The sequence below is a fragment of the Phoenix dactylifera genome, chromosome 5 (genome assembly GCF_051530095.1).
Source record: "Phoenix dactylifera cultivar Ajwa chromosome 5, Ajwa_hap1_PhDact_Kaust_v1.1, whole genome shotgun sequence".
Taxonomy (NCBI): domain Eukaryota; kingdom Viridiplantae; phylum Streptophyta; class Magnoliopsida; order Arecales; family Arecaceae; genus Phoenix; species Phoenix dactylifera.
Window position 1 is genome coordinate 24530789 of NC_143194.1, and position 11128 is coordinate 24541916.

The following is an 11128-nucleotide window of genomic DNA, read 5'->3' on the forward strand; positions in this document are numbered from 1 at the left end:
GCCGGGCGTCAAGGCGCCCGACCTCAGCATCCCTGACTTCAGCAGGTCGAGCCGAGTTCATGAAGGCCGAGCCGACCTCAGAAGGCTGAATTTGTCGTCCACATGCTGCAGCCACGCCCTGCAGCAGCCTCACCGCACCATACTTCGCTCGCTAGCCTTACCACGATATATTAACCAGGGACCATGCTCTACCACGACTGTCAACCATTAAATGCGCACGATCTTCACGGACCTCCAGCTTATTCAAAATCTCAGGTCATCCACGGCAACCTATCGACTCACTCAACTACGTCCGGTCACCCACAACAACTCATTAGCTCCAGTCCAGTCCTCCACGGCAACGCATTAATTCACACGATCACACTCAACCATGACGGTAACTCATTTAATTCGCCCAGTCACATCACAGGTAACTCTGTATCCCTTCTATAAAAGGGAAACTTCTTCCTCTTTAAAGGAGAATTCTTCTTGATCCTGACTTTGAGAGACTGAGACCCTCGCATGCAATATCTCTCTTTCTCCACTAAGGCCCCCCTCTGACTTAAGCATCGGAGGGCTGGCGCCGGAAGCCCCGGTTACCGGCTTTTTGCATATCCTCCGGAGGATGCAGCCCGCCGACATACCATCCGCTCCGGAACTCCACCTTCTCAGCCAGTGGTCATCCCCGGATCTAATTTCCAGCAACAACAACTATCGTTACTAGTCGTATATAACCTAATGTTTTTTCCCTTTTTTTGTTTATTTTTAAAGAGAGATTAAAAAAAGTGCAATTTTCAAAAATATAAAATAAAAATATTTTTGAAATAAAAGAAAAATTAATTATATAAGAGATCTCAACCATCCATATATATATATATATATATATATATATATATATATATATATATATATATATATATATATATATATATATATATATATATATATATATATGCGCGCGCGCGCATCTCTTGTGACTTGCTATAGTAGCCCATTCTAATGTGTAACATCACATTGTAGTCATAGTAGAGGCCAATGGTGCACCACCTTCCAACTAGATTTGTTGTATTACGTTTAGAAGTCCAATTTAAATCTATTGTTGCACAACCAAATAGTGGCCACTTATCATCTGTATGCATTGAAATATTTCCATGAAGAAACCTCAAAGCCTGCCACGTATTATAAGGGATCCCACGATAGCACGTCAGTTTCTGCCTAGTTGGAGGGGTGTCGTTTGGAGTCCTCTTATTCGGTTGCTCTAAACTCTTCAAACAGAACGCCGTATGTCGTGAGAATGGCGTTAGAATGAAGCGTCCGTACCTACCCCCTCCACTCTCTCTCTCGAATTCTCAAACGCCAGACGGGATTAAATGCGGCCACCACCTCATCGCACCCAAAGCCCCACGTCTTGCAATCTCCCCGCCCTCCGCCGCGCCCCTTCGGTCTCCACCGCACCCACTCCTCGCCATTTTCCCCTATCTCGCGCTCGCCCTCGAAGGTACTCGAACTCTCCCCCTGTCTCCTCCTCCGATTTCTAGCAATTTATCGGGCTTGGTTGCTCTCCTGGATTCCCCCAGTTCGAGTCGAATGCACGTTAGTCTCGTTAATGATGCGCCGTCTTTCTTACTTTTTTTGGAATTCAAGATTGACGATGGTATCAACTTTGATAGGAGTACGTGGATTTTTTTTTTTCCTTTTCGATCTCGTATTCATTTAGGTTTGGTCCCTTTTAATGCTATCTTGTTCTGTTTGAAGGCGAAGGATTATTTTTCTTGGAAATGGATTATGCTTGATGTTCCTAGAAAAACTTTAATATCCGATTTTGGTAAATTTGTCTGCAAAATGGTAATTTGGGATTTTTTATCGATGGCCTCATTGTGCTATATGCTATTCGTCCATTCTCTTTTCTGACAATGGAGTTATGAAGTGAAGTATTTGGAAGAGTGATCGAAGGGAACTTTTGTCAATCACCTGATGTGGGTTATTCGGGTACTAGACAATGTATTCTAGGGATCAATTCTCGTTGAGAAAAAGAAGAAAAATATGGATGCTTTATAAGGTTCACAAGATGCTCTGAGGTTTTAGATATTGACCATTTGCTTATAATATATATCTAATCATTCCGAGGCAATGATTGGAATAGGGTCAACTTGCGGACTTTCAGATCAAGGTTTACATATGTGCTTTGGTTTGATCCAATATCATTGACTTGTGGTGTGGAGTGCAATGGATACTTGCTTTGCTATTGAGTCGTTATTGTCAACTTAAACTGCCAGGCATACAGCATGGTACATGCATATAGAGATCCTTGCACGTAATAGGTGCATGTTTGATGCATTAGATCATGGAGGAAAATATAAAGTTGTAAATATTCAAGTGGATAGACTGGTGAATCTTGAGTTGGTAGGATATGACAGTTTTGTTTGAGAGAACAACTGTACAAATCTTTTTTCATTTTTCAGGGTAAAAACTGTACAAATCTTTTCAAGACCTTTTCTCTGGTGGTTTCTCCAGTGTACTTGTAGAAATTATTCCTTCAATTTTTTCCCCTAGAACTTATTTTTCTAAATGTGGCATGACTTGTTCATATACGTATCTGTTGCTACCTCTAGGGATGTTGATCAAGTTTTTTGATTACTTTTTGCGAGAGCATGCCAGTCAAAAAGTCTGGCCTATCCAACAATGTTTTCATTGTACCTATGTGCCAGTGTCCATGTATTCAAACAAAATGGTTTGATTTCAGACCTGGGCTTTAGAATCTCATTTCCAGGCTTTAGGATGGAATTAAACTATTATAATATCAAAGTTAAAAGATGGTGTATGGCAATGTTTTAGCCTTTTAGATTAAGGTTATGAACTAAAAAGGAAAAGTTATCTTAACCCTCGCGTTGAGCAAGCATTTTAGAGAACATATCCTCCTTCTACTGATGTTCTCATGCTTTTTTTGTGTTGTTTTACTATGCTTACCTGTGCAAAGAAAATAATTAATAAGGAACATTTTATTGGTTGAGAGGAGAAAAGCAAGGATGAGTGGATGAGTGGTTAAAAGACCTAGATTGAGAAATGACACAAAATGGAATTTGTTTTCTGTCAGCAGAAGACTTTATTTTTTGTGGGGCATGGCCCAATGTTGTTAAGATCGGGATCATGTCGCAAATTGTAGAGGGGGCCAGATTGGATTTGATTTTAGACCTTAAGATTTCTTCTGATATTTTAGAACTTTTTAGATATAAAAGAAATGTGAAAATTGAAATATAAGTCCACTATAAAGTAAATGAATGGAGAATAAAGGGTCATGCATGCCACTCTAGTTTTCACCAATATTGACCCATATATAGCATGTCTCGTGAAACAAATGTTTTTCTTGATTGTTCAAGAAATTTATATATTATCTATCAATTTAATTATCCATTCAGATAGAATGTTCCTAGGGAAGCATGGACAAGTCTTTAACATATGTATTAAGAATACAAATATTTGCATCTTGTTTTTAACCCTATAACCTCCTATAATAGACCTGCTAATTTCACTATTAAACACTTATTGGTGATAATTGATTTAAAATCCACAAAGTTGCATAAATTATAGGAAATTGGACCTACCCATGATTTAACATGTAGTTAGCATAATCAAGCTAGATTTATGATCCAAAGGAATGCATAGTCCATTATATGGATCCACATCTTGTGATCCTACATTGATTTTGATCCAAGGATGGGATCTGGATTGTTTAGGCTACTTTGATCTGGATGGCAAGATCCGGATCGTGAATTGTAAGATTTCAACAACAATGGTGTGGCCCCCTTCTACTTTGACCCTTTAATATTGCTTTAATGAGTTTCTTCTTCCAATTATTATTATTTTATGGTTTCCAAAGATATTAGAGAAATTTTAGTGATTATTAATGTTAAGCAGTTTTTGAAAGAAAGTTTGTGTTTTGTCTTCTAGACATAAATAAGGCTAATGGCACAAGTTTTCATAATTTTAAACTTTGAATGTTCAAATGGTTATAGCATTGTTTCTTCTAGTAGTTTTAGGAAGATGATAGCCATGTTCTTAATCTTATTTGTTTATTTATTTAAAATCCCTTTTAATTGCATAGAAATCAGCAGTTATGGATTTTATTTAGATTTTGCTTTCATAACCTTCTATTTTCACCTTTCAATGAAGTATTCTGAAATATTGCAAAACAAATCGGTGTTTCCTATTACATTATATATATATATATATATATATATAGAGAGAGAGAGAGAGAGAGAGAGAGAGAGAGAGAGAGAGTGAGAAAGGTTGGTCCTGATTGGATGACATCGATGATCCAAGCCGCTAGATGTGATCTACCATCCCTAATCTGCTTGTTATCAAAAAAATCTTGTGATTTAGAGATTTCCTACTCTATGCATCCAATGTTCAAAAAGCATGCATTGTTTCGTATAATTTAAATTGTTCATTTTTAACCATTAAATGCATAGGTTGGGGATTTCTAAAATCACATGATTTTTCGATATTAAACAGTTTAAAGATAGTAAACCATATCCAATGGCTTGGATCATCAATGTCGAGCCCCCAATTGTCCAGTCAAGACCAACCTAATATTCGTGGGTACCCACATTTTAGCTCTCTCTATCTATCTCTGTGTGCGTGTGTGTGTGTATAGATTTTATGGATAAATAATGATATCACAACATCATTATAGAATCAGAAATGGACCTCTTGAATTCTTAGATGTATTGTGAAAACCCACCAATTAACTTATTGAGATAGCTTATTATGACTAACAACTTGTGTGCAATTCTACTTCTTAAGTGAAAACCTTGAGGGTGCTCATCCTCAATGGAAAAAGCACATATTCCAACCTATATAAGTGGTTTTTGATAATTTGGAATCAAATGTTCTCTATACCTCATGTTTTTTATGATTCTTAAGATGCATATCTGCATATACCTTGGACACTATCACGTTCCTATATCCATTAAACAATAACTTGTTATACCCCCTCATGATTGCAGTAATTCTTACTTAATGTAACTATAATCTCATGCTACTAACGAAGAAAGAAAGTTAATCTGTTGGTGATTGTTCTCAAGGCATATAAAATTAAGGACTTCTTAAAGATAATCACAAAGAAAATGGGAATAAGATAGGCTTGACTAGGTATGCTATGTAGTTTTGAGTTGATTTGCAATATAACACCAAGGTGTAGAATGATTTGATTTTATAGTTATTGATTGGCTGTCAGTAGGTGTAATTGGATCGAGTTTGCAGTTTCATCTGTAGTGATGGTTTTACTCTTGGTGGAGGATGGGTTCTCATATCGTTTGTTTTGAACACTGATGTTCTTAAACTCTCTCTCTTATATGTTTTGCAAAGGAGGCCATGTGAGACATCAGTATAAGGTACATATGTATGTGTATTAATGCATGTGCATGATTGCATGTGCACTAAGTTTGTGCTTTTGTGTTTAGATGTGGTTTTAAGCTTAATGGTGGATGAGATTCTTGTATCATTTGTTTTTAGGATGCCATTTTGGATTTTCTGTGTTTCTTAAATGTTTGGTAAGGGAGTACAAGAAGGACAGTATGTGGTATTAAATATGTGTATATTTAAATGGATGCATGTGTGTCTGCAGATGTTTTAAGAAAGTTTTGTGTTGTCATACTTTTTTATGAGATCAATTTATATACGCTAATAGCTGAAGCTTATAAAAATGTCTACAAAAGATAAAGCTTGAAAATACAGTTGCTAATCTGACAAAAGTTACATAGTTTATAGATTCATGTTTCTACTTGGCGTAGTTTATATTCAAATTAGGTTTAGATTTAATTATTTCGAATTCTGGTTTTACTTTTTTTAGTTAATTTGCTGTTCTATTGATTCTTAGAAGTCCTGTATTCAAGTCGTCTTGGAGAGGGTTGGAAATTTCAATTTTCTATGAATTTTGTGCTTAATCCTATCTTGAACAGGCATCTTAGTTCGTAAACTTAATAGGCTGTTAATTGAAGAGATTCTGATGGATTTTATGTGGGGTTCCATAGATATAGGTTTGCTATTTTTAAGTATGGAAAAATCTTTTTCTTTATTTTCTTATTTCTTTCGCAAGAAGTATAGAAGTGCTCTGGTCAATTAAAAAGTTGTGTCTGTCTCATTAAGAATTTAACCAGAAATGAAGGAGAAATGGTGTCAAATCAGTTCTACGATGAATAACAGATAGTTGCTTCTTTCTTCCAATCTCTAGTTTATATCTTTAATCCTACTATTCCCTATTTGTACTTGAGCTTTCACCAGGGATTATAGAAATATTTGCCTTTGTAGCATAGATTTATTTTCCCTGCAGAATTTCTGCACTGAAATCTGAAAATAGTTTGGATTTTGTGTTTGCCTTCATATCCGAAATCTATTTCCGATCTCCTGCCTTTGTAGGTTCTATCTTCCAGATAAGATCCACACAACTAAAGCTTTGAAATGTAATTTGGTATATATCCTTGGTCACAAGCCCTTACATCTCTCAAAATTCTTTGTTTGTCAAGTATTTCATAGGGGCATATTTGGTTGACTATAGGGATGCAAATGGTGGTTGACTATTGGGCCTTGTAGGTTGTAACTATAATAGCAAGCATAGGGAATTTCTTTTTGAGCAAAAAAAAAAGGCATAGGGAAAGTTGTAGCATATGATGCTGTGCTGCCATTTTAATTACACAAGGGTAAACATGGACTCAACATGCACCCCTCCCCTTCCCTTCTCTGTATCCCCTTGTCTCAGAACGCACTTTTTTTGCTCCAATAATGGTTCTTTTAATCCTCATTCATCCACACACCCCCCCCACACCCCCACCCCCACCCCCACCCCCCACAGCAAATGCCCCCTCTTCCTGGTCACCCCTGGGCAGTTTTCTCCCAGTTCCCTGCATTGCTTGCCTGCACCTCTCCCATTAGTATTTGCATCTTCACTTGCATCCAATCAAACTGAATAATTGTAGCTAGAGTAGTTGTATATTCAGCCTAATGTACTCCAATTGCTTGACAACTTGAGTTTCTTTATCATATATTTTGTTATCTCCTTAGCTTGTGGAAGGCAGCCTATTTCCTTTCCTAGTTTCATTTATCATATATTTTAATTTTTGTCGGTTTTGAAATTCCAGAGTGTTTTTAATTTCCAGATTTTGCCAAAGATGGAAAGAAGTACCAGAAGCCACCATTGGCATTCATCTCATAGAATCAGGTCAACACCATATCCTTTACCTTCATACCACCGGAAAATTCCTAGAAAAGCAGAAAATCCAAGGAAAGCATCATTGGCCTTGGAGAAAAAGGATTGGGAAGGCGCAACCTGCCCTGTGTGCTTGGAGTTCCCACACCATGCTGTCCTGCTCCTCTGCTCGTCTCATGACAAGGGCTGCCGTCCCTACATGTGTGGGACCAGCTACCACTTCTCTAACTGCCTTGATCAATTCCAGAAGGCATATGCTAAAGAGGCATCCTCTCATAATGAGTCTGTGGCAGAAAACCTGAGCCATGGTTGGCCTGCATGGACGAAATCTGAGGTAATGGAGCTAACATGCCCACTATGTCGTGGGCAGGTGAAGGGATGGACTGTGGTGGAACCGGCACGAGAACATCTCAATGGAAAAAAGAGAAGTTGCATGCAGGACAATTGCTCATTCATTGGGTCATACAAAGAGCTCTGGAAGCATGTGAAGGCTGAGCATCCATTTGCAAAGCCTCGTGCAGTGGACCCTGCACATGAACAGAAGTGGAGAGCATTGGAGTACCAGAGCGAGCGAGCAGATGTGCTCAGTACGGTAAGGTCATCGATGCCAAGGGCAGTGGTGTTTGGGGATTATGTGATAGACATGGATAATAGTGAACTTGAGAGTGATGATGATGGGGATGGAATCTTTGAAGGAAATAGGAGTATTTTTTATTTGATCTTTCGGGAGGCTGCTCGTCTTGGGAGGCGAAACATTAGCAATGGCATAGCTGAGGTGAGGGAAGAGGGTGATGGTCTTGTTCCTGTCATGGCTGCTGGAGGTGGTGCTGCTGCTGATTTAACTGTTGTTCGCTCGTCGGAGGCATATGATGAAAGTGCAGTGCGTGCAATCAGATCTGATAGACAACAGAGGCGGCTGCAGCTGCAGCAGCGACGTCGTAGGAGACGGGGGAGAAGTGTGAACTGATGTGAATTGGGATGGCACTGAGGTTTCATCATTGGCTAGTTAAATGGGAGGAAGTTCACATTTATGATGTTTGGTTACCCAGATATATTCGAATTATTTTTTTTAAAAAAATTAATGTTCATTTACTAAAGGTGTTATCAGTGTTTAGTATTTTGTCAATTATTTACCTGGTTGGTAGTGGCAGCCCAGAAAGCATTGATAAGCCCTGATAATTGTGGTTGCTTGTCATGCTGCGTATTCCAGTAAGAATCCATGGCTGAATCCACATACAGCTCCTATCTCCCGTTTCTGGTTTTGTTCAATTTGGAGTTACTGTCTGGTTCTTTCCCTTAAATATCTTGAATATGGTGGTTCTTTCCTCACCTTATTTGTTTCATATGCATGATCATATAGGTTTTCTTCTTGCCAGATCATTCAAAGCAGAAGTTGTTCATCGCGTATTGGAATTGGGAGGGTAATGATTGAACTTGGGCATGGAATTGCCTGGAGTCTTCACTGTTATTGGATTATTGTAACAACTGAGTGTAGATCAATATTTCCTCAAATCATTACTGACTAATAGAATTATTTTTTGCCTGATAACTGAATAAAAAATACTTTTTGGGTGGTATAAGACCTGAATATAAAAATATTGTATTTTATTGGGTTTCCTAAATGAAAAATTGCTTGTTTTTCACGAGAATATGCTTGTTTAAAATAAAAGATTTTTTTCTAAAGATTTTAAATTTCGTGAGACGGAGATATCCTATTTTTTTTAGGAAACAAAATATTCTATTATTCTACGTGCAATTCTAGCAGCTTTCCTAGTAGCTATCCTTCTTCTCTCTTTCTTCTTTTCTTTTCTTTTCTTTTCTTTTTTTCTATCTTTTTTGTTGTACTTTCTTTTCCTTCTCCCTTACATTTTCTCCTTTTTTTTTTTCCCCCTCTTTTTTTTGTTTTTTTCTTCTTTTCCATGTTTCTTTTTATCCCATGTTCCTTTTATTTTTTTTCCTTTCTCCTTCCTTACTTGCTTTTTTTTTCCTTTCTTCTTTTTTCTTTTTTTTTATATGGATGGTACCGAAGTTTCACCTCTGGATCGGTCCTATTTTCTCACACAAAAACAGGACAGTTCAGGTGCTATTTAAAACATTGCTAGTTCCTGTTTGTTAGTTCATAAACATCTTCCTTGCTAAACTATAGGTTGTTGCTAGCAATTGAAGCTTGCTCGAGTAAAAGTGACTCAGAAAATTCTGTAATGGCATCAGCTATTGAGGAAAGCATTGCAAAACCCCAAAGCTTGTGTAAAATAGAGCAATTAAGAGGGAGTTTCTCAAAGAAGTAACGTAAATAAGCTTTGCCTAATACGATCATACGAGGGTGCACAATTTTCACCGACTAGCTTCAGTAAATCTTAAAGTTTTCATTCAGATTTCAATCAAGCCTGACGCGTTGGTATCCCTTGAACATGATTCCGATTGGAGGCATTTAATATGTTGCCGTGCAACGACTACTGAAGTTTGAGCGCAAGCATAATGCCTGGCCAAATTTTAGGACCAGCTTTATTGCACCCTTTAAAGCTTCCGGCAACTTGCGGATGGTCTCTCGGATAGCATTAGAAATAGCACGCAAACCACACCGGCCTTCTCTAAGCCAAAACTGGGAGAAAGAAGCGGTCAAATAAACAAATGTCGTACTTGAGTAACTCTCAAGCCCCCTTGTATTGTGGGACCTTATCGACATTTCAGCGTCATGCAACTGTCGAACCGGCCACCTTTATGAGGAATCTCCAGTTTCAATTCGAGGCTTCTCAACTCATCCCATCGAAGAATTCAGCTCCCTACCAGACCAGAAAAAAATATCAGAAGATAAAATGGAAAGCAAAGATAGTAGGCAGCAGCAGGCAGAGTATCAGGCTAGAAAAGAAGTCATCATCACCGTCTACGAAGAACCATTGCCAAGGCCCAATGCTCGTCCTTCGACGGAGCACTGGAGACCTCGTCCACCGTCGCTCGGCTATGACCGCAGGGGACTGCTTCTCGCTTACTCGCAAGAGCTGAGGCAGTTCCATGCACGGCAGAGCCAAAACGAGAAGAAGATACCAAGACCCAATTGGAAGAAATGGAAGGCAGCCTTCAGTTTCACTGATCTCAGTGTAAGCTAGCCGACTATGAACTCGTTGCACCAATCCTTGTTTACCAAATGATAGTTCTTTGTGTGAAGAAGGAGTGGTACAGCATCAAGGACTAGTTAGCTTTAATCTTGAGTTGGCATGCATGTCTTAGATGAGGAATGGCCTGCGACGGAAGTTTCGGTTGTGGATTCGGAGAGTTTTGGGTTCGGTTAGAAGAAGGCAATGGGATTGCGAGCGAATCATACCAGAGGATGAAAGTTCTCGTTCATGCTGTGATCATGTAGGTGAAACGACACCAGCTTCGTACTGCAACTACTTTGGATTTTTTTTTCTCTCTCTCTCTCTTCTTCTAGCTAATATGTGGTTGGCTTTGGGGCATTTCTATGTGGATTCAGAGGCCGTGGAGGCGTATGCTGAGCCGGATATCATGGGTTTGCCAATGTGGTTGTGGAGTCTGAAATTTTGCATGTTGGCACTTTGAAAGCTTTCCGCAAGCAAGCCCTTTCATGTCTTGAACAGTTTATCTTTTCTATGTTACTTCAATTTTATTAACGTAAGAGGACATTAAAAGCACTTACGTTTACCTGTTTGAATGATTTGCATCAGGCTGCTGATCTTATCTGCGTTTCTTATTTTTTTGGGTACATGATCTTAGGTTATGTTTCTGTTGTTTAATTAAGAATAGCATTCTTTCTTATTATGTTAATCGATTGATGAAATATGGTTAGTTATGGTATTTTATTGGAAACTTAAATTTTATTAACATAAGAGGACATTAAGAGCAGCCTGTTTGAATGATTTTACATTAGGCTGTTGATCTTGTGCATGTTTCTTTTTTTTTTTTTTTGGTACATAATATTCTATATGT

At 38.3% G+C, this 11128-nt stretch overlaps 1 protein-coding gene across 3 annotated transcripts; it reads left to right on the forward strand.

Annotated features, from left to right (window-relative positions):
* Positions 1-1297: 1297 nt before the first annotated feature.
* Positions 1298-8280, forward strand: LOC103715247 (uncharacterized). Of its 3 annotated transcripts, none has more exons than XM_088721961.2 (2): positions 1298-1477; positions 7116-8280. In XM_088721961.2, the coding sequence occupies exon 2, from the start codon at positions 7146-7148 to the stop codon at positions 8148-8150; it is 1005 nt and encodes a 334-aa protein (XP_088578087.1). In that variant the 5' UTR covers positions 1298-1477; positions 7116-7145; the 3' UTR covers positions 8151-8280. The 3 variants fall into 3 exon arrangements, with proteins under 3 accessions (XP_088578087.1, XP_088578086.1, XP_088578085.1); XM_088721960.2 differs by having other exon boundaries at positions 7134-8280; XM_088721959.2 differs by lacking the exon at positions 1298-1477 and adding an exon at positions 1498-1651 and having other exon boundaries at positions 7134-8280.
* The last annotated feature ends 2848 nt before the right edge of the window (positions 8281-11128 follow it).